The sequence below is a fragment of the Calonectris borealis genome, chromosome 34 (genome assembly GCF_964195595.1).
Source record: "Calonectris borealis chromosome 34, bCalBor7.hap1.2, whole genome shotgun sequence".
NCBI lineage: Eukaryota > Metazoa > Chordata > Aves > Procellariiformes > Procellariidae > Calonectris > Calonectris borealis.
The window spans coordinates 270297-291785 of record NC_134345.1 but is presented as its reverse complement, the minus strand read 5'-3'; the positions used below and the strand labels follow the sequence as shown (position 1 = coordinate 291785).

General features: G+C 65.5%; 5 protein-coding genes across 16 annotated transcripts in view; 1 reads left to right on the top strand and 4 right to left on the bottom strand.

Moving 5' to 3' along the window:
* Position 1: 1 nt before the first annotated feature.
* HSD17B10 (hydroxysteroid 17-beta dehydrogenase 10) lies at positions 2-3578 on the bottom strand. Of its 3 annotated transcripts, XR_012670569.1 has the most exons (7): positions 3376-3578; positions 3102-3266; positions 2854-3018; positions 1681-1809; positions 1495-1603; positions 917-1401; positions 2-817 (listed from the first exon to the last, which is right to left on the bottom strand). XR_012670569.1 is itself a non-coding variant. In XM_075134802.1 (6 exons), the coding sequence occupies exons 1-6, from the start codon at positions 3397-3399 to the stop codon at positions 1211-1213; spliced, it is 789 nt and encodes a 262-aa protein (XP_074990903.1). In that variant the 5' UTR covers positions 3400-3578; the 3' UTR covers positions 296-1210. The 3 variants fall into 3 exon arrangements, 2 of the variants coding, with proteins under 2 accessions (XP_074990903.1, XP_074990904.1); XM_075134802.1 differs by having other exon boundaries at positions 296-1401; positions 3370-3578; XM_075134803.1 differs by having other exon boundaries at positions 296-1401.
* A 998-nt stretch (positions 3579-4576) lies between these two features.
* On the top strand, positions 4577-8967 carry PFKFB1 (6-phosphofructo-2-kinase/fructose-2,6-biphosphatase 1). Its single transcript, XM_075134795.1, has 14 exons — positions 4577-4673; positions 4849-4974; positions 5054-5150; positions 5251-5317; positions 5415-5489; positions 5956-6012; positions 6104-6225; positions 6335-6542; positions 7795-7941; positions 8038-8142; positions 8234-8363; positions 8460-8522; positions 8663-8727; positions 8861-8967. The coding sequence occupies exons 1-14, from the start codon at positions 4592-4594 to the stop codon at positions 8918-8920; spliced, it is 1404 nt and encodes a 467-aa protein (XP_074990896.1). The 5' UTR covers positions 4577-4591; the 3' UTR covers positions 8921-8967.
* Positions 8968-8974: 7 nt separating this feature from the next.
* LOC142074266 (non-structural maintenance of chromosomes element 3 homolog) lies at positions 8975-12223 on the bottom strand. Of its 6 annotated transcripts, none has more exons than XM_075134805.1 (11): positions 12138-12223; positions 10739-10794; positions 10534-10635; positions 10378-10441; positions 10186-10265; positions 10018-10112; positions 9840-9919; positions 9717-9759; positions 9571-9633; positions 9198-9312; positions 8975-9097 (listed from the first exon to the last, which is right to left on the bottom strand). In XM_075134805.1, exons 2-11 carry the CDS (start codon positions 10778-10780, stop codon positions 9035-9037), a joined length of 747 nt encoding a protein of 248 aa, XP_074990906.1. In that variant the 5' UTR covers positions 10781-10794; positions 12138-12223; the 3' UTR covers positions 8975-9034. The 6 variants fall into 6 exon arrangements, with proteins under 6 accessions (XP_074990906.1, XP_074990908.1, XP_074990907.1 ...); XM_075134807.1 differs by having other exon boundaries at positions 10739-10789; positions 12138-12220; XM_075134806.1 differs by lacking the exon at positions 12138-12223 and adding an exon at positions 10935-10997 and having other exon boundaries at positions 10739-10789.
* GNL3L (G protein nucleolar 3 like) lies at positions 12133-15927 on the bottom strand. 5 transcript variants are annotated; one of them, XM_075134776.1, is made up of 15 exons: positions 15714-15857; positions 15591-15628; positions 15355-15456; positions 15149-15265; positions 14985-15062; positions 14778-14913; positions 14571-14674; positions 14321-14465; positions 14164-14251; positions 13878-14055; positions 13586-13728; positions 12827-12957; positions 12630-12751; positions 12374-12545; positions 12133-12280 (listed from the first exon to the last, which is right to left on the bottom strand). In XM_075134776.1, the coding sequence occupies exons 1-15, from the start codon at positions 15724-15726 to the stop codon at positions 12228-12230; spliced, it is 1620 nt and encodes a 539-aa protein (XP_074990877.1). In that variant the 5' UTR covers positions 15727-15857; the 3' UTR covers positions 12133-12227. The 5 variants fall into 5 exon arrangements, with proteins under 5 accessions (XP_074990877.1, XP_074990878.1, XP_074990881.1 ...); XM_075134777.1 differs by having other exon boundaries at positions 14985-15059; XM_075134779.1 differs by lacking the exon at positions 12133-12280 and having other exon boundaries at positions 13835-14055; positions 15714-15927.
* An 802-nt stretch (positions 15928-16729) lies between these two features.
* Positions 16730-21489, bottom strand: part of HUWE1 (HECT, UBA and WWE domain containing E3 ubiquitin protein ligase 1) — a 73411-nt gene continuing 68651 nt past the window's right edge. Inside the window, 6 exon segments of the mRNA XM_075134866.1 lie at positions 16730-16915; positions 18145-18335; positions 18420-18601; positions 18686-18803; positions 19723-19828; positions 20745-21032. Of these exon segments, the coding sequence (XP_074990967.1) occupies positions 16813-16915; positions 18145-18335; positions 18420-18601; positions 18686-18803; positions 19723-19828; positions 20745-21032 (988 nt within the window). The 3' untranslated portion in view covers positions 16730-16812.

Sequence of the window (21489 nt, the reverse complement as noted above, 5' to 3'; positions counted from 1 at the left end):
GGCGCCCTAGCCAATCAGTGACTGGAATGAAGGGGGAAAGACTCAGCCCGCCCTACCCCTTGCTCTCAGCCAATCAGAGACGAACTCCGCGCGAGCGACGCATACCCCGGCGAACCCACGGCTCAGCTGTCGCCAACCAATCAACAGCTGCGCCCCAGGGCGGGGCGGGCTTTACCTTCTCCCACCCCCTTTCCCACCCAATCACACCTAACGGCGCAGCGGACTGACGGCGGCGCGAGCCAATGGGGAGGGAGGGGAGGCGGGGCAGCGCAGAGCACAGAGAAGCAGCGTGGCTGAACACGCTTTATTGCGGGGGGGGGGGGGTCGGGGCAGGGTCCCCACGGGGGTCCCCACGCCCGTGGGGGAGGGGGGGAGGCCGGGCAGGGTCCCCATCGTGGGGTGTCCCCACTCGTGGGGGGGTCCCCATTCATGGGGGGGGTCCCCATTCATGGGGGGAGGTGTCCCCATTCATGGGGGGTGTCCCCACTCGTGGGGGGAGTGTCCCCACTCATGGGGGTGTCCCCCTTCATGAGGGGGGTCCCCACTCGTGGGGGGGTGTCCCCACTCATGGGGGTGTCCCCACTCATGGGGGGGTGTTCCCACTAGTGGTGGGGGGGGTGTGTCCCCACTCATGGGGGGGTCCCCATTCATGGGGGGGTGTCCCCACTCATGGGAGTGTCCCCATTCATGAGGGGGGTCCCCACTCATGGGAGGGGTCCCCACTCATGGGAGTGTCCCCATTCATGAGGGGGGTCCCCACTCATGGGGGGTGTGTCCCCATTCATGGGAGTGTCCCCATTCATGAGGGGGGTCCCCACTCATGGGGGGGTGTCCCCACTCATGGGGGTGTCCCCATTCATGGGGGGGTATCCCCACTCATGGAGGGGGTGTCCCCATTCATGAGGGGGGTCCCCACTCATGGAGGGGGTGTCCCCACTCATGGGAGTGTCCCCATTCATGAGGGGGGTCCCCACTCATGGGGGGGTGTCCCCACTCGTGGGGGTGTCCCCATTCATGAGGGGGGTCCCCACTCATGGGAAGTGTCCCCACTCATGGGGGGGGGGGTACCCCCAATCCACATCCCCATCCCAGATCGTCCCCCCCGAGCTCATCCAGCCACGGCGTCCGCCCGCGGGACCATCCACCCCCAGTGTGGACCCCCCCACCCCAAAATCGGGGTGCTGGGGGGGGCAGGGGGGGCCCCCCAAAATTACGGCTGCATGCGGAGGGCCCCGTCCAGCCTCACCACCTCCCCGTTGACCATGGGGTTCTCGGCCAAAGCCTGCACCAGGTGGGCGTATTCAGCCGGGTGTCCCAACCGGGACGGAAAAGGCACTTGTTGTCCCAAAAAATTCCGAACTTTTTCAGGCAAACCGGCCAACAAGGGGGTGGAGAACAACCCTGAGGAACCCCAAAAAAAAAAAAAAAAAGGGGGTGAATCAAAGTATGAATCCCCCCCCCACCCCGGTATTTCCCACCCTAACGCGTCCTTACCCGGAGCGATGGTGACCACCCGGATCCCCAACGGCGCCAGGTCGCGGGCGATGGGGAGGGTCATGGCCACGATGCCGCCCTTGGAGGCCGAATAAGCCGCTTGACCCACCTAGGGAAGACACGGATGAACGTTTTGGGGTTCCCCCCAAAGCGCGCCCCCCCCTCAAAGCGTTTCCCGGTGGTCACCTGCCCCTCGAAGGCGGCCACGCTGGCCGTGTTGACCACCAGGCCTCGGTGGCCGTCGGGGTCGGGTTTGTTCTGGCTCATCAGGCGGGCGCTGAGGCGGATGACGTTGAAGGTCCCCACCAGGTTCACCTGGAGGAGGGAGAGGTTGGGGTGGCTCCGGGGACACCCCCAAACCTTGTTGACGTCCCTCATGTTTTGCTTGAGACCACCCTCGACACCCCCCTCCTAAAGTCACCCTGTCCCCCCCCCACCACGCTGAACCCCGAGGACGTGGCCACCCCCACGGTCACCCCTGTTGGACAGGGACACCCCACAAGCACCCTGTTGACTGTGGACACCCCACAACCACCCCGTTGACCTGGGACACCCCACAACCACCCTGTTGACTGTGGACACCACCCCACCCATCGTGGACACCCCAGAGCCACCCCGCTGGCCAAGGACGCCCCACACACACCCTGCTGACCATGGACACCCCACAACCACCCCGTTGACCATGGACACCCCACACCCACCCCGTTGACCGTGGACACCCCCCACCCACCCTGCTGACCATGGACACCCCACACCCACCCCATTGACCATGGACACCCCACAACCACTCTGCTGACCATGGACACCCCACAACCACCCCATTGACCATGGACACCCCCCACCCACCCTGCTGACCATGGACACCCCACAACCACCCCGTTGACCGTGGACACCCCACACCCACCCCGTTGACCGTGGACACCCCACAACCACCCTGCTGACCATGGACACCCCACACCCACCCTGCTGACCATGGACACCCCACAACCACCCCGTTGACCATGGACACCCCACACCCACCCTGTTGACCGTGGACACCCCCCACCCACCCTGCTGACCATGGACACCCCACAACCACCCCATTGACCATAGACACCCCACAACCACCCCATTGACCACGGACACCCCACACCCACCCCATTGACCATGGATACCCCACAACCACCCTGCTGACCATGGACACCCCACAACCATCCTGCTGACCATGGACACCCTCCACCCACCCCACTGACTGTGGACACGCCCCACCCACCCTGCTGACCATGGACACCCCCCACCCACCCTGTTGACCGTGGACACCCCCCACCCACCCTGCTGACCACGGACACCCCCCCCACCCCCCCCACCGCCCCCACTCACGTTGATGACCCTCTGGAAGTCCTCCAGCTCGTGCACCTTGTCCTTCTTGCTGTTGTAGGTCTTGACGGCGATGCCCACCCCGGCGCAGTTCACCGCCAGGTCCAGCCGCCCAAACTCCTTCTGGGTCAAGGTCAAGGCGGCTCCCACCTCCTCGGCCGACGTCACCTGTGGGTCAAAATGGAGGTAGACCTCACCGCTTGGGAGAAACCACCCCGTGGATCTCCACCCCCCCACCCGTGGGTGCTCACGTCGGCGGGGGCGAAGGCGCAGCGTTCTCCCAACTCCTTGGCCAGCTGGACCCCCGGTGACGCGGGGAGGTCGAGGAGGACCACCCGAGCTCCTTGGTCCACCAGTCGTTCCACCGTGGCTCGTCCCAGTCCCGAGGCACCGCCGGTCACCAAGGCCACCAGTCCCTGGGTGGGGGGGAAGGACACGAGTGGGGGTGGTCAGGGAACCACCCCCTCAGACACTTTTTGGGTGGTCCATGGTGGGTGGGGGGGGTCTCCTGGTGGTTACCGGTACCTTCACGCTGCGGATGGCGGCCATCGCGGTCCTGCCCGTCGGCCAATGGGAGCGGGGGGCGGCACCGGGGAGGGGCGGAGCTCCGGGGGGGTGGGGGGGAAGGACGGGAAGGGGAGACACGGGTGGGGAAGTCCCACGGGGGGTGGGGGGGCGGGACCTCCCGGGGTGGGGAGCCCGTGGGGGTGGGGGGCGGGACCTCGCCGGGGGGGACCCCCCCGGGGACAGGATCGGGACCCCCGAGGGGGGGCCGGATCGGGACCCCCGGGGGGGCAGGATCGGGACCCCCAGGATGACAGGACCAGCAGCTCCAGGGGGACAGGATGGGACCCCCAGGGGGGGCAGGATCGGGACCCCCAAGGGATGAGACCAGGACCCCCCGGGGGACAGGATCAGGACCCCTGAGGTGACAGGATCAGGACCCCCCAGGGGACAGGATTGGGACCCCCAGGGGGACAGGACTGAGACCCCCCAGGGGACAGGATTGGGACCCCCAAAGGGACAGGCTCGGGACCCCCAAAGGGACAGGACTGAGACCCCCCAGGGGACAGGATTGGGACCCCCAAAGGGACAGGCTCGGGACCCCCAAAGGGACAGGACTGAGAACCCCCAGGGGACAGGATTGGGACCCCCAGGGGGACAGGACTGAGATCCCCGAGGTGACAGGATCAGGACCCCCAAGGGGGACAGGAACAGGACCCCCAGGGGTACAAGACTGAGACCCCCGAGGTGACAGGATCAGGACCCCGGGGGGGACAGGATTGGGACCCCCAAAGGGACAGGCTCGGGACCCCCAAAGGGACAGGACTGAGACCCCCCAGGGGACAGGATTGGGACCCCCAAGGGATGAGACCAGGACCCCCCAGGGGACCGGATCAGGCCCCCCCAGGAGTACAAGACTGAGACGCCCAAAGGGGACAGGATCAGGACCCCCGTGGGGGCCCCCCAAACCCCCTCCTTCCCCCCCAAAACCTTGTCCCACCCTCCCTCCCAACCCGGCGCCCGGCCAGGGTATAGCATTACCTCTGACCTTCCCGGGGGGCAACGGCAGCACCCGCCTGCACCCCCCCCTCCCCAAAATGGAGGAGAAATCACCCAAAATCCCAGGTAAAACAAAAAAAAAAAAGGGGGGGTTGTGTTGAATGAGGGGGGGGGGGTGACCGTGGGGACGTTGACCCCTGCGGGGGGGGGGGTGTGGGGGGGAACAGAGGGCAAAGTCATGGCGGCGGCATCGGGGCTGACGCAGACCCCCCTGCAAAAAATGTGGGTCCCCCTCCGCACCCACCGCTTGCGACGGGGATGTAAGTGGGGGGGCTTTTTTTTGGGGGGGGGTCTGCCCTGGGGGGGGGGATTTGCCCCCCCCCCCTCCCAGGGCAAGGCTGATCTACCCCAGATCGGGGTGCAGGAGGGATTTAGGGGTGCAAGAACCAATTGAGGGGGGGGCTAAACACTGATGTAGCCCCCCCCCCCAAAAAGCCTCGGTACCCCAATTTACCAACTGCCCCACCATGGTGATCTTGGTGGGGTTACCGGCCCGCGGCAAGACCTACATTTCCCGTAAACTCACTCGTTATCTCAACTGGATCGGCACCCCGACACGGGGTGAGTATTTTTGGGGGGTGTGGGTTTATGGGGGGGGGGGGAAGGGTTTTGGGGTACCCCCTAACCCCCTCCTTCGCAGTGTTTAACGTGGGGCAGTACCGCCGCGAAGCCGTGCGGAGCTACAAGAGCTACGAGTTTTTCCGCCACGATAACGAGGAGGCCATGCAAATCCGCAGGTTAGAGGGTGGGGGAGGGGATTTTTGGGGTACACTTTTTTGGGGGGGGGATGGACAGCTGAACACAGCCCCCCCCCCCTCCCCAAAATCCCCTCCCCAGGCAGTGCGCGCTGGCCGCCCTTAAGGACGTCCGCACCTACCTGAGCTCCGAGGAGGGGCAGGTGGCGGTAGGAGACCCCCCCTTTTATACAAACAACCCCCCCAAGGGGGCAAACCCCCATTTTTTTTGGGGGGGGGTGCCCAAACTGCCCCCCAAACCCTCAGGTGTTCGATGCCACCAACACCACGCGGGAACGCCGGGCCCTGATCCTGCAGTTCGCGAAGGAGAACGGCTACAAGGTACCGGGGGTGTGATTTTGGGGGGGGCTGGAGGGGGGCACAAAGTATTTTGGGGGAGCTTATAGAATTGGGGGGGGGCGCAGCGCTGCTTGGGGGGGCGTACAGCACATTGGGGGGGTGGCGGCACTGCTTTGGGGGTGTTCGCAGTATGGGGGGGGTTTGGTGGCACTGTTTTGGGGGTGTTCGCAGTATGGGGGGGGACAGTGACACTTATGGGGGTGTTCACATTATGGGGGGGATGGTGGCACTGTTTTGGGGGTGTTTGCAGTATGGGGGGGACAGTGACACTGCTTTGGGGGTGTTTGTAGTATGGGGGGACAGTGGCACTGTTTTGGGGGTGCTCAAGCATGGGGGGACAGTGACACTGCTTTGGGGGGGTTGACAGTATGGGGGGGACAGTGGCACTGCTTTGGGGGTGCTCACAGCATGGGGGGGGGACATCAGTGACTCCCTTCCCCCCCTCCAGGTTCTCTTCGTCGAGTCCATTTGCGACGACCCCGCCATCATCGAGGAGAACATCAAGGTGAGACCCTGGGGGGGGGGGGGGGGAGGGGGGCTGTGTGTGTCCCCCCCAAAATCCCCACGCCCCCCACTGATCGCCCCCCCCTCCCCAGCAAGTGAAGCTGAGCAGCCCCGACTACAAGGGCTGCGCCCAGGAGGAGGTGGTGGCCGACTTCCTCAAGCGCATCGAGTGCTACAAAACCACCTACGAGCCCCTGGACGAGCAGCTGGACAGGTGACACCAAACCCGGGGTGTCACGTCCCCCCCTTTCCCCCCAATTCTTAGCTTGGGGACCCCCCCCAAACTGATGTGGGGTTCCCCCCCCCCCCCCCCAAACCGCAAGCGAGTTGTCCTACATCAAGATCTTCGACGTGGGGTTGCGGTACCTGGCCAACCGGGTGCAGGGCCACGTCCAGAGCCGCACCGTCTACTACCTGATGAACATCCACGTCACCCCCCGCGCCATCTACCTCAGCCGTCACGGCGAGAGCCAGCTCAACCTGCGGGGACGCATCGGGGGGGACTCGGGGCTCTCCCCTCGGGGGAGGCAGGTGGGGGACGGGGACGCGGCCGTGGGGAGGGGCTGTGGGGGGTGGGGGAAGGGAGCAGGGCTCTGGCTCCATGGAATGGGAGGGGCGGGGCTAGGGGAGGGGGGGGGGCTAAGGGGAGGCCACACCTGCCAGTCACACCGGGTAGGGGTGTGGCTAGGGGCAGGGGGTGGAGCTAAGGGGGGAGGCCACACCTAGCAGTCACCCCAGGTAGGGGTGGGAATAGAGGCAGGGGGTGGAGCTAAGGGGAGGACACACCTGCCAGTCACCCCAGGTAGGGGGATGACTAGGGGCAGGGGGTGGAGCTAAGGGGGAGGCCACACCTACCAGTCACCCCAGGTAGGGGTGGGGATAGAGGCAGGGGGCAGGGCTAAGGGGAGGCCACACCTGCTAGTCACACCGGGTAGGGGTGTGGCTAGGGGCAGGGGGTGGAGCTAAGGGGGCAGGCCACACCTACCAGTCACCCCAGGTAGGGGTGGGAATAGAGGCAGGGGGTGGAGCTAAGGGGAGGACACACCTACCAGTCACCCCAGGTAGGGGTGGGAATAGAGGCAGGGGGCAGGGCTAAGGGAAGGACACACCTGCCAGTCACCCCACATAGGGGTGGAGCTAAGGGGGAGGCCACACCTACCAGTCACCCCAGGTAGGGGGGTGGCTAGGGGCAGGGGGCGGAGCTAAGGGGAGGCCACACCTGTATCACACCAGGTAGGGGTGGGGCTAAGAGAAAGCCACTCCTACAGGGAGGTGCCTCAGGCAGAGGTGGAGCTACAGGGAGGGGGTGGGACTAAGGGTGGTGCTTAAGGCAGGAGGTGGTGTTAAGGGAGCAGGCCACACCCCCAAGTGGCACCCCAGGGAGGGCCATGGACAAAGGGGCAGGGCTAAGGGAGCAGGCCACACCCCCAGGTGCCACCATTGTCCAGGGTGGAGCCACTCACAGGGGGGGCAGGGCTAAAAGAGCAGGCCACACCTGCAGGGGTGGAGCTGCAGGGAAGGGGCGTGGCTAAGGGGGTGAAGCCACACCCCCAGCAACCACCCCACACAAAGGGAACACAAAGGAGTGGGGCTAAGGCAGCAAGCCACACCCATAAGGGAGAGGAGGCCACACCCACTATGGGTGGGGCTAAGCGAGCAGGCCACACCCCCTCTCCCAAAGCACCAGGTGCTACCCCATCCCTTCCCATTGCATAAGGGGTGTGGCCAGGGACTACCCCACCCTACGGGCGTGTCTACCCTTAGCCCCGCCCCCCCTCCCCAGTACGCCCAGGCCCTGGCCCAGTTCATCCGCAGCCAGAGCATCCGGGAGCTGAAGGTCTGGACCAGCCACATGAAACGCACCATCGAGACGGCCGAGGCCCTGGGGGTGCCCTACGAGCAGTGGAAAGCCCTCAACGAGATCGACGCCGTGAGTCACCCCCTCTTTTTTTTGGGGGGGGGGGGGGGGGACGACGACACCCCCCTCCCCCCCAAATCCATCCTAAACCCCCCGGTTCCATCGCAGGGCGTCTGCGAGGAGATGACCTACGAGGAGATCCAGGAGCGTTACCCCCAAGAATTCGCCCTGCGGGACCAGGATAAATATCGCTATCGCTACCGCAAAGGCGAGGTAACCCCATCGCCGATGACAAAATGGGGGTGCGCAGGGTTTTGGGGGACGCCCTCCCTCACCCTGCTGTGTGTCCCCCCCCCCCCCCCAGTCCTACGAGGACCTGGTGCAGCGGCTGGAGCCCGTCATCATGGAGCTGGAGCGGCAGGAGAACGTGTTGGTCATCTGCCACCAAGCCGTCATGCGCTGCCTGTTGGCTTATTTCCTGGATAAAAGCGCGGGTGAGGGTTTTGGGGACAATTAGGGACATTTTGGGGACACCCCCAGACCCGCCGTCCCCCCCCCTTCACCCTCTTTTTTCCACCCCCCCCCCAAAGATGAGCTACCCTACCTCAAGTGTCCCCTACACACGGTCCTCAAGCTGACCCCCGTGGCTTACGGTGAGTGGGGGGGTGTCCCCCCAAAAAGGGGACCATCTCCCCCCCGTGTGTGTACCCCCAAAATGGGGACAGTCCCCTCCAAAAAGGGGACTGTCCCCCCCCAACTCAAGCGGGGTCCCTTCTGCCTCCTGGGGAACCAGGGTGCGAGGTAGAGTCCATCTTCCTCAACGTGGAAGCGGTGAACACTCACCGCGAGCGACCGCAGGTAAAAGGGGGGGGCCCCCCCAAAAAAAAACCACCAGGGGCACCCCAAAAAGGGGTGTAGAGTTCACTGAGATTGGGAGGGCATTAGATTTTGGGGAGCGCCCCCCCCAAACCCCCGTATCTTTACCCCGCAGAACGTCGACATCAGCCGCCCCCCGGCCGAAGCCCTGGTCACCGTCCCCAAGCACTATTGAGGGGTCCCCGGGGGGGGGCCCCCCAAATTAAACCTTGCCTTAACGAAGCACTGATTCTGGAGATTGTGGGGCTGCACCCCAAAAAGGCACCTTTATTTTGGGGGTGGGGGGGGGTTAGGGGGTGGCCTCGGCCTCCTTGTGCTGGCTTGTCCAGAACGTGGGGTCCTTCCCTTGGATCTGGGGGGGGGGCGAGGGGGGGAGAAAAAAAGGGGGGTGGGTGTCAAATCAAGCCCCGGGGCCCCCCAAAACCCGGGGCTGCCCCCCAAAACGGCCTCACCTTGGCCACAAAGTGCAGCACGTCCTTCTTGGAGGTCTCCTTGGCCGCCCGCGGCCCCCACTGGTACTTGAATTCGGGGGGGTCCGTCAGGGGGATGGGGGTGATCTCCAAGTACCTGCAAGGCAGGGGGGTGGTGAACCCCCCAGCACATTTTGGGGGACCCCAGGGGGGTGTCCAGCGCTCCCCAGCCCTGCGACGGACCCCTCGAGTCGCCGGGTTATGGGGGGGCTGCGGGGGTTTTTCTCTGCGGTGCGGTATAAACAGCTCGGCCGAAGCTGACGCCGACGCTGCTCTGTGCGCACCGGGGTCCAAAAAAAGGGGGGGACCCCCCACCCCAAACCCCCCTCCCCAAAACCCTCCCCCCCCAACTCACTTCTGCCTCACAAACTCCTCCGTCACCAGCTTCCTGACGTCCCCAAAGACCTCGTGTCGCTCCCTGAGGGCGGCGGGGTTAACGAGGTGCGGCAACAACGAGCCCCGACCCCCCCCATCGTGTCGTCCCCTCTCCCCAAATCCTACCCTGGATACACTCGGAGGCGGCGGAGGAATTCCCACAAGGCGCCTGGAAAAGGGGGTGTCAGCGGGTGGTGGGGGGCACAAAGGGGATGTGGGGTACGGGGTGGGGGTTTGGGGGGGGCTCACTGTCTTTGGCCGAGTTGCCTTTCATGAAGATGAAGCTGAGGATGACGATGAGGAGGCCCAGCTTCGCCGTCTGGTTGTCCCTGCGGCAGACGGAGAGGCGCGTCACCCACCTTGAACGGGGAGGGGTGGGGTGGGGACGCCGATGGGGTCCCAAATCGGCCAGGCACCGGCCCCTCACCGGCGCAGGTTCTCCCCCTCGGCGCGGGGCAGGTCGCTGATGAGGATGTAGACGTGGTGTTTGATGTCGATCTCCACCAACTGCAGCCCAAAGACCTGCGAGAGGCGAAGGGTTAATCTAGCAGGGGGCTGTCCCCCACCCCCCCACCCCACCGTGGCCCCCCTCTACCTGCTGCAGGGTCCTGCCCGCCCGGTTGACAATCTCCGAGTAGACATCTTTGTATTCCCGGATAACTTTTTTCAGGATATCTGTGGGGAAAAGGAAGGGAATCACTGAGGGAGCCTGGATATCTGGGTTCCCCAAGCACAGTAAGGTTTTGGGGGTCCCAAAGGTTTGGGAGGGGGGCTCTGCTAAACTCACCCGCTCTCTTGATGGGGATCTTCTTCTGGTCTTTCACAAGCAGGAACTGAACCAGCTCGCTCACCTGAAGGGGGGAAGGCCGAGAGCTGGGTGGTAATAGAGGAGCTAAGACACATCGCTGCGGGAGAGGGAGGAGAGGGGATTGCCTCGACCCACCTTCTGATTTACTTGATCCTGGGAGCGCCTCTCCAGGTTCCTCTGCACCTGGCTGTACGTCGGCGTCTGGCTCAGGTTGAAATTCTCATCCCCATCGTCCCCCTGCGGGGCAAAACCAGGGAGCTACTGCTGCTGCCGAGGGGGACCCCGCACCCAGGGCGGGGGAAGGGGGAGAAAGAAAGGGGAGGTGGGGACAGCCCCTTACCTGAGAGAAGCCCGGCCCTCTGCTGCGCTTCCTCTGGGACATTTCTCACAGCTGCTCTGAGGGAAAAAGAAGCGCCAGGCGGGCTGAAACTGCGATGAGGCCGTCCCCATCGCTGCCCCCCGCTTTCCCCCCGCTTCGATCAGGCCACACGCCCCCCCCAGGGCCCGTTAAAACGACCCGGCACCGCCGCCGTTACCCGCTTCCCCTCACGCCGCGCCTGCGCGCCCTCTCCCCCTTGGCGCATGCGCCCGCAGCGGCCCCGCCCACACCCGCCCGCCCCGCCTCCTATTGGCCCGAGCACCGCCCTCATCCCCACCCACCGCCCCCTCTTCGCACCGCGATTGGGCCAGCCGCCGGGTTAGGCTCCTCCCACCCCTGCACGTGCGGGCCGGCGGCCGCGAGGCTCGCCTCGCGCCCCCCCCTCTCCCCTCAGGTGGCAAAAAAGGCGGGAAAAGCGCCGGCGCCCGCCCCCCTCCCCCCCTTTCCCCCTCAGGGCCACAAAATGGCCGCTTCGCTTCAATCGTTATAAAAGGAGACAAAAACACCCCCAAACAAACCAAAAGGGTCGATTTTACCCCTTCTCGCGCCTAAATAAAGGTATTTAAAGCACCTGTGTTAACCCCGCCCCTCGTGATGCGCCTCCAGAGCCCTTCCCTCAGGTGGAGGAAGAGGCCATAAAATGGCAGCCGAGGCTGAGGGGAGCTCGCTGCCCACGGCCACCCCCAATCCCGGCCCTGGGCTATGAGGGGGGGGCCCTGCACCCCACAACCCTAGGGAGGCCTTCATCACCCACCCGCGCAGCTGAGGACGGCGTGAGAGGTAAGACGGACAACTTAGGAGGGGAGGGGGACGCAGCAGGTGACGCTGTTCCTTTGGCGCGTGTACAGAGGGTTTTGGGGAGCAGTGGGACCCCGGGGTGCGGTGATGGGGATCGAGGGTGGCTTTTGGGGTGCTCTGCAGGGTTGGGGGGGGCTCATTTAGTGTCAAGGTGGGACATAGGCTGGCCTATAGGGGGAAGGCTAGGAAGTGGAAACCGGGTGCTCTAAATAATGGGGGGTACCCTAAATAATCGGGTGCACCCCCCTCTAACTGCCCCCCCCAGCTGAGCCCCCCTCGATCCCAATTTTGGGGTTCACCGAGCCCCCGCTCTGGGAGCTGAGCGTTGCCTCTGCTGAGTCAGATGGAAAAACAGGGTCCCCCCCCAAACGGGGGGGGGATCTCACATCCCCATTCTACCCCGGCCAGTTGGTGAGATGGGGTGAGCCCCCCAAAAACCTCCATGGGGATCTGGGGGCCCCCTCTCCTTCCCCTGCCCCCACAAGCCTCCACAATCCAACCTCCTGGTCGAGAGACCCCCAGGACTTCCCCCCCCCCCAAAAATCACACCTCCTGGACGCACCCCTGTGTTTTTATTTCAAAAAGCGCCTTTTTTTAAACTATTTCTCGCTTAGAAAAATAATAATAAATCTCTGCTGCGAGTCCTTCGTGCTCAGAGCTGCATGGCCGCCTCCAGCGTCTCCGAAAGCTTCGTGGCGATTTTCTCTGCGGGGAGGGGGACAGGAGGATTTTGGGGGGTTCAGAGAGGTTTTGGGGAGTTCAGGGGGGGGTTGGGGAAAAGGGGGTGTCTTTGCTCACCCGCTCTTTTTTGCAGTTTTTTCCTCCGTTTGCCGGCAGCCCGCAGCCCCTGGCCCTGTAGCAGAGGGGGGAGGGCGGCCACCTCCTCCAAACGGGGGGCACGGGGCGCAGACCCCTCCCCGCCACCCCCCGTCTTCACCCGGGGCTTCAGCTCCACCGTCACCGCGCCGAGCTGGAGTGGGGGGGGGGATGAAAGATAAACCCCTCACCCCCCCAAAAAAAAGACCCTTCGGCGAACCCCCAATTCCTTCCACACCTCCAGGTCGCCATCGTCATCCTCCATGGCTGTTTCTTCCTCCCCGACGGATTTCTCCTCCTCTTCCTCCGCCTCGGGGACACACGGGGACAGCCCGATGCCCGTCACTGTCGCCGGTATGGCTGCGGGGGGACCAGGTGAGTTTTTGGGGGGGGTCACCTTTAGGGAGCCAAGGGGGGGATCCCCCCGCTTCTCACCTGCCAGCGCCTCGGCGTCGCCCCTCTCCAGCGCCTCCAAGTCGAGTGCCGGCCCCAGCGCCGTCAGGATTTGGGCCTCCAGCTGCACCCCCTGCGTTTCGGGGGGGCGGGTGTAGTAGGAGATCTTCCCGCTGTGGGGCAAAAAGGGGGTCAGGGTGTGGGGAGACCCCCCCAACCCCTCAAAAAGGGGTCAGGGTGCGGGGAGACCCCCCTAAGCTCCCCAAAAAGGGAATCAGGATGCGGGGAGATGCCCGCCAGCCCCCCAAAAGGGAGTCAAGGTTTGGGGAAACACACCCCAGCCCCTCGAAAAGGGGTCAGGCTGTGGGGAGACCCCCCCCAAGCGCCCCAAAAAGGGGTCAGGCTGTGGGGAGACCCCCCCCAAGCGCCCCAAAAAGGGGTCAGGCTGTGGGGAGACCCCCCCCAAGCGCCCCAAAAAGGGGTCAGGCTGTGGGGAGACCCCCCCCAAGCGCCCCAAAAAGGGGTCAGGCTGTGGGGAGACCCCCCCCAAGTGCCCCAAAAAGGGGTCAGGCTGTGGGGAGACCCCCCCCAAGCACCCCAAAAAGGGCGTCGGGGTGTGGGGAGACCCCCCCAGCCCCTCAAAAAGGGGGGTCAGGGTGTGAGGAGACCCTCCTAAGCCCCCCAAAAGGGGGTCAGGGTGTGAGGAGACCCTCCTAAGCCCTCCAAAAAGGGAGTCGGGGTATGGGGAGACCCTCCTAAGCCTCCCCCCCCCCCCCAAAGTATCTCCCCCTCTTCACCCACCTGGTCCAGTCGCGCAGCAGGGCCACGGCGGCGGCGCGGGGGTCCGGCAGCCCCCCGGGACGGAGCCGGCCCTGTCGCCGGGCCAGGTGGGACAGGAACTGTCGGGGGTCGGCGCAGGGGGGGACCCCGTAAAGCTCGCTCAGCTGTTGGGGGACACGCACACGGGGTCTTGTCACCCCAACACCCCCTCCCCCCCCAAAAAACTCCTCCCCGTTGCCATGGCAACAGGGGGTCCCCCCCCCCACATACCCTCAGTCCCCACAGCAGCCCCGCCTCCCCGCGGGGGTCCCACCTGTTCGGGGGGGCAGCGGCGCAGGATGGCGGCGGCGGGGCTCAGGGGGTCCCGCAGGCGTTGGGGGGCCAGGGCTCCCCTCAGGGGGGCGGCGGCGGGGGGGGCCCCCGTCGCCATGACAACGCCGGGACAGTCCAAGAGCTGGATGTGCCGGTCCAGCTGCACCGCCTGCAGGCACCTAAAAGGGGGCGGGGTCGAGGGGCGGGGCTCCACAAGCCCCTCCCCTCCCATCTGGGGTGGGTGGGGTCAGCGCAGGCTCCTCCCCCCCGGGGGGGGCGTGGCTCACCTGGTGACACCCGGAGCCGCCCCCACCCCGCAGGCCCGGCTCCGTTTCAGGCTGTTGATGAGGCTGCTCTTGCCCACGTTGGGGTACCCTGGGGGGGGTAAGGCTTTAGCAGGGGGTCCCCAAAACCCGTCCCCTGCCCCTGCGGACCCCCACTCACCCACAACGCCCACGGTGATGGTTGTTTTCACCTCCCCGGAGCGGCTGTAGTTAGCCAGAACGCGGAGTAAACAGTCGGCACCCACGCAGGCACCCCCGGCCAGGACGTCATCTGGGACCGTCGCCACCGGCAACCGGCTCTGCTTCTACGGGGGGGGGGAAGGGGGGTGTCAGCAGGGTGAGGGGGGGTCCCTGCTGTCCCCACAGCCTCTGCGACCCCTCCCCGACTTTTCTTTCCAGGGGGACCCCACCAGGTTGCGGCTCTGCTGCTGCGTGCACGCCTTGAAGGCCACGGTGGGGAACTCGCCTCGCAGGTACTTCAGCCACGCCGCCACCACGTCCCGCGGCACCAGGTCTGGGGCGGGGCGTGAAAAGACACAAAAAGGGGTGTCTCCCCCAGCACCTGCGGGAAATGGGGACCCCCAGGGCCGCCCCCCCCAAAATCCCCACCCCAGTACCGATCTTGTTGAGGACGAGCACCAGGCGCTGGCGGTGCCCGGCCCGCCGGACGGCGGCCTCCAGCTGCGGGCTGCGGCAGCCCTGGGGGTCGCGGGCGTCCAGCACCTCCAGCACCACGTCGGACGCTGCCAACACCTGCCAAAAAGGGGGTTCAGGGGGGGGATACCCCCAAAACCCCCCTAACCCCCCCCCCCCCAGACACTCACCTTGCGCAGCTCCCGCCCGTACTGCCGCAGCGAGGCCTCTTCTTGCGCGTCAGGCTGGGTTGCCGCCGCCGCCACCTCCTACGCGACACCCCGCGTTATGGGGAGGGGGGGTACCCCGCTATCTGAGTAGCCCACCCCAAAACAGGGGTACCCCAACATCCCACCTTACGCTCGAATTCCCGCTGCCGCCGCAGGGCCTCCTGCTGCAGCCCCGCCAGGCTCCGCCGCCGTCCCACCTCCGTCTCCCGGGCCTCCTCCCGCCGCCGCTGGGCCTCCGCCGCCTGCGGGGGGACGCGGTCGGGGGGTTCAAAACCCGGGGGTGGGGGGGGTGGGCACCCCCAAACTCCCCCTTTCCCATTAATTTATTTACCCTTTTCTGCCTTTTTTCGTTCTGCTGCTGGACGTGCGCGGCGAAGCGGCTCAGCTGCAGCACCCCCGGGTCCTTCTTCCCCGCCGCCTTCGCGTGTTTACCCTGGGGAGGGGGGGGGGGACGACACACGGTATGGGGGGGCTGGCACCCCCAAACTGAGCCGGGACCCCCCCCCCCCTCCTCCCCTGGGTTTTGGGGGGGGCTGGTAACCCCCCCACCCCCGCTCCGGGGCTCACCTGGACCCGCTTCCTCCGGGCAGCCTCCACTTGTCGTCCTGCGGAGAGGGGCAGACTGAAGGGGTCCCCCCCAAAACCGCCCCCCGGGACCCCCAAACCCCCCCCGCCCCCCCCAGGACTCACGGGAGCGGGTCATGGCTGCACCCTCTTCCGCCCCGCTGCGACGTCACTTCCGCTCCTTGCCACTTAAGCACCGCCTTTTCCGGCCGCCTGCCACCCAAGATGGCTGCCGCAGCTTTCCACCGCCACACCCAAGATGGCAGCGAGGGTAGACAACCGCCACGCCCAAGATGGCTGAGGCACGGGGCCGCCGCCACACCCAACATGGCCGCTTATGGCGAATCCCATGCTGCGCCTGCGCCACACCCAACATGGCCGCCTATGGCGAGTCCCATGCTGCGCCTGTGCCACACCCAACATGGCCGCCTATGGCGAGTCCCATGCTGCGCCTGCGCCACACCCAAGATGGCCGACACGCCATGCTATGCCACACTCAAGATGGCGGACACACAACACAGACTTACACTTAGCGCCACACTCAAGATGGCTTCCGCGGTGTCACCGCCACACTCAAGATGGCGGACGCACAACACAGACTTACACTTAGCGCCACACTCAAGATGGCTGCCGCGCCGTGCCACCGCCACACTCAAGATGGCGAACACAGGGCAGGAGTGGGGGTGCGCGGCCTTTCTTGCCACACTCAAGATGGCCGCCACACCCCGCCACCGCCACTCCCAAGATGGTGGCTGCCACGACGCCCCGCCCCCCCCAAAAACGACCGGGACTGCCCTTACCAAGAGTGCACTTTTTTTTATTCCTTTTTTTCTTTTTTTTCTCCTTTTTTTTTTTTTTTTTTTAAACTTTTTCTCTCAATTTTGAAGTGGGGGAGGGGGGCCAGACCTCCTCTTATATATAATTTAGAGGGTGGGGTGGGTCCTCCCCCTCCCTCTCACCATCCCTGTGTCCCCCCCCCCAAACCCCAACCAGGGGTGGGGGTGGGGGGGGAGGATCCCCCCCCCCAACAGAGCAAAAAAAAACCCAAACCGGGACTGGGGGAAAAAAAAAAAAAAAAACACAAACAAAACCAAAACAACCCGGGGGGGGGGGGGGGAACAAACCCAAAAACAAAAGCCAACGAAACCAAAAAATATATATATATATATTTATAGAGATCCTTTGCCGTCTCTGCCACGCCCGCCCCGCGCGGGGGGGGGCGCCCCTAGGCCAGGCCGAAGCCCTCGGAGCACTCCTGGATGGCCAGCAGCAGCATGTGCCGCAGCTTCTCGTAGCTCTCGTAGGCCGGCAGGTCCAGCTGGTTGAAGCTGGGGACACGGGGGCGGCCCCCGGGGCATTGTCACCACCCCCCCCGCCACGGGGTGAGTCCATGCTGGTCCCCCGGGGTCACCTCATGTCCCCGTGTCCCCCCAGTGCCACCTCACCTGTGGCCCCCCATGTCCCCGCATCCCCCTTGTCCCCGTGTCCCCCTTGTGCCCCCATCCCCATGTCCCCAAGCGCCACCTCATCTGTGTCCCCACGTCCCTGTGTCCCCATCCCCACATCCCCAGGTGCCACCTCACCCCCGTGTCCCCATCCCTATGTCCCTACCCTCATGTCCCCCATCCCCATGTCCCCATGTCCCCCAGTGCCACCTCACCTGTGTCCCCACGTCCCTGTGTCCCCATCCCACCCCTTGTGTCCCCCATCCCCACGTCCCCGTGTCCCCATCCCACCCCAGCGCCCTGCCCTGGTCCCCCCCATCCCCACGTCCCCAAGTGCCACCTCACCTGTGTCCCCATGTCCCTGTGTCCCCATCCCACCTCTTGTGTCCCCCATCCCCACGTCCCCCAGTGCCACCTCACCTGTGTCCCCACGTCCCTGTGTCCCCATCCCACCCCTTGTGTCCCCCATCCCCATGTCCCCAAGTGCCACCTCACCTGTGTCCCCACGTCCCTGTGTCCCCATCCCACCCCTTGTGTCCCCCATCCCCACGTCCCCCAGTGCCACCTCACCTGTGTCCCCACGTCCCTGTGTCCCCATCCCACCCCTTGTGTCCCCCATCTCCACATCCCCGTGTCCCCATCCCACCCCCTCACGTCCCCGTGTCCCCATCCCACCCCCTGGTCCCCCCCATCCCCACGTCCCCAAGTGCCACCTCACCTGTGTCCCCACGTCCCCGTGTCCCCATCCCACCCCCTCACGTCCCCGTGTCCCCATCCCACCCCCTGGTCCCCCCCATCCCCACGTCCCCCAGTGCCACCTCACCCCCGTGTCCCCATCCCCACGTCCCCACGTCCCCCAGTGCCACCTCACCTGTGTCCCCATGTCCCCGTGTCCCCATCCCACCCCCTCACGTCCCCGTGTCCCCATCCCACCCCAGTGCCCTGCCCTGGTCCCCCCCATCCCCACGTCCCCCAGTGCCACCTCACCCCCGTGTCCCCATCCCCACGTCCCCCAGTGCCGCCTCACCCCCGTGTCCCCATCCCCACGTCCCCCAGTGCCACCTCACCCCCGTGTCCCCATCCCCACGTCCCCGTGTCCCCGCCCCCCGTACCAGGTGTGGGCGGAGGGCAGGCGGTCGGTGGAGCGGTCGTCGCGGTGGATCTGGAATTTCTGGATCCCGTTCATCCCCTCCAGGGCGGCGAAGCCCTGCAGCGGCACCTTGGACGTCCCCGTCACGAACTGCAGGAACTTGGCCCTGTCCGCCTGGTCGAAGGACCTCAACGCTCGCCAGAACCACTGGATCTGAGGTGGGACGCAACCGTCAGCCCCCCCAAAAAAACCCCAAATTAGGTTTTTTTGGTTTTTTTTCCCCCTTTCAAACCCCACCTGGATGGAGTTGCCCTGGTATTTGTGGTACTCGGTGTTGGCCTTGAGGTCGTCGATGTCGATGGTGGGCAGCCCCGAGATGAGGAGCTCCAGCTCTTGCTCCGTAAAGATGGAAATGAGACGTTTGGGGATAATCTCGTAAAAACCCTCCAAAAAGGCGGCTAGCTGCTTCCGGATGGCGCCTGCGGGGGATTCGGGGAGGGGGGGGGGGGATCAGGAGGTGTGGGGGAACCCCCTCGGCACCCCCAAACCCGCCGGGCGCTCACCGGTCATGCGCATTTGGCAGACGAGGTGGACGTACTCCTTCTTGTTCTCCTCCGTCACCAGCACGTTGGCCCCGTTGGGTTTCAGGTCGCGCACCTCGCACACCCCAAATTCCTGCACCTGCGAGTGGGGAGGGGGTGGTGGGGTGTCACCGGGGGCAAGGGGGGGGGGGGGGACGACACGACACCCCCGGGGCAGAGGGGACACCCCTGGGGTGGGGTGGGGGATGAGGGGGCAGAGGGGATGTCCCTGGAGTAGGAGGGACACCCCCAGGACAGGGGGGGGCACCCCCAGGGACACCCCTGGGGCACAGGGGACACCCCTGGGAGAGAGGGGACACCCCCGGGGGTGGGGAGGGTTGAGGGGACGCCCCTGGAGTAGGGGGGGGGGGATGAGGGGATGTCCCTGGAGTAGGGGGGACACGCCCGGGGACACAGGGGACACCCCCAGGGACACAGGGGACATCCCTGGGACACCGGGGACCCCCCCCGGGGACACCCCCGGGGACACAGGGGACACCCCCAGGGACACAGGGGCCACCTCTAGAGCAGGGGGAGACCCCTGGGACACGGGGGACATCCCTGGGACACAGGGGACCCTTCCCAGGGACACCCCCATAGCAGGGGGGACTCCCCCAGGGACACAGAGGACCCTGTCAGGACACAGGGGACCCCCCCCGGGGACACAGGGGCCACCTCTAGAGCAGGGGGAGACCCCTGGGACACAGGGGACACCCCCAGGGACACAGGGGACGCCCCAGGAACACAGGGGACATCCCCAGAGTAGGGGGGACCCCCCCCCAGGGACCCAGGCGACCCCCCAGGGACACAGGGGACCCCCCAGGGACCCAGGCGACCCCCCAGGGACCCAGGGGACCCCCCAGGACAGAGAGGACCCTTCCCCAGGAGCAGCGCTGGAGCAACCGTGGGGAGATTGGGGGTGCGGGGAGACCCCGATGCTTTATTTTCGGGGGGTCCCCGTGCCCCTGGGGGGGGTCCCCGTGCCCCTGGGGGGTGTCCCCGGGGGGGGTGACAGGCACCTCGGTGCTGAAGGTGAGGTCGTAGCCCAGGGTGGAGACGTCGTTCTCCAGCAGGTAGACCAGCCCCTGGTAGAAGTGGTAGTCCTCGCTCTCCATGTCCGTGTACCTGCGCCGCGGGGTTGGGGGGGGTCAGAGACACCGTCGGGGGGGGCTCGGCACCTCGTCTGGGGGTTCACCGCCCCGCCAGGGGGTTCAACACCCCAACAAGTGGGTCAAACGCTCCACCAGGAGGTTCGACAGCCGGTGAGGGGGGCTCAGCAGCCTGAAAAGGGGGTTCAACGCCCCAGGAGGGGGTTCGACACCCCACCGGGAGGTTCAACACCCTATGAGGGAGGTGCAACACCCCAAAAAGGGGGTTCGACACCCCCTGAGGAGCATTCAACACCCTGTGAGGAGCATTCAACACCCCAACAAAAGGTTCAACACCCCAAGAAGGGGGTTTAACACCTACGAGAGGGTTCACCACCCCGTAAGGTGTTTCACCACCCCACCAGGAGGTTCAACACCCCATGGGGGTGTTCTACACCCCACGAGAAGGTTCAACACCCCAAAAAGGGGGTTCAACACCACATGAGGGGCATTCAACACCCCACCAGGAACTTCAACACCCCATGAGGGTGGTTCAACACTCCAAGAAGGGGGTTCAGCACCCTGTAAGGGGGTTCAACACCCCACTGGGAGGTTCAACGCTCCAAAAAGGGGGTTCAACACCCCACTGGGAGGTTCAACACCCGAAAAAGGGGGTTCAACACCCCATGAGAGTGTTCTACACTCCACGAGGGTGGTTCAACACCCCAAAAAGGGAGTTCAACACCCATGAGGGGCATTCAACACCCTCGCATGAGGTTCAACACCCCACGAGGGTGGTTCAACACCCCAAGAAGGGGGTTCACCGCCCCATAAGGGGCTTCACCACCCCGCCAAGATGTTCAACACCCCGTGGGGGTGTTCGACACCCCAAAAAGGGGGGTTCACCACCCCACGAGGCTGCTCGCCACCCCACCCTACCCCCCTCCTCTTACCGGACAGACTTGCCCAGGATGTGCTTATAGAAGGACCGGGTGAAATAACACTCGAGGAGACGGTTGTCGTAGACGGCCTTGGCCACGATGCGCCCCACGAACTTGAAGTAGCTGAGGTGGTTGGGGTTGCAGTGGGAGGAGGGGTTGATGGTGTAGGTGACCCTGTCACCCGGCGAGGTGCGGAACAGGGCGTACATGGGGTTGAACATCTCCCGCGAGATGATCATGTACCACTCCCGCAGGAGACCCCCCGCGTCCTGGCCCTCCTCGCCCTCGAACACGATGTACCTGCAGAGGGGGGGGGAGAAGACGCGGAGGGAGGTATTTTGGGGGGTGTTTCGGGGGGCTGGGAGGGGTGTTTCAGGGGCCTGGGGGGTGTTTCAGGGGGTTTTGGGGGGCTGGGAAGGTGTTTCAGGGGCCTGGGGGGTGTTTCAGGGGGTTTTGGGGGGCTGGGAAGGTGTTTCAGGGGCCTGGGGGGTGTTTTGGGGGGGCTGGGAGGATGTTTCAGGGGCCTGGGGGTGTTTCAGGGGGTTTTGGGGGGGCTGGGCGGGTGTTTCAGGGGCCTGGGGGGTGTTTCAGGGGGTTTTGGGGGGCTGGGCAGGTGTTTCAGGGGCCTGGGGGGTGTTTCAGGGGGTTTTGGGGGGGCTGGGAGGATGTTTCAGGGGCCTGGGGGGTGTTTCAGGGGGTTTTGGGGGGGCTGGGCAGGCGTTTCAGGGACTGGGGGGTGTTTTGGGGGGGCTGGGCA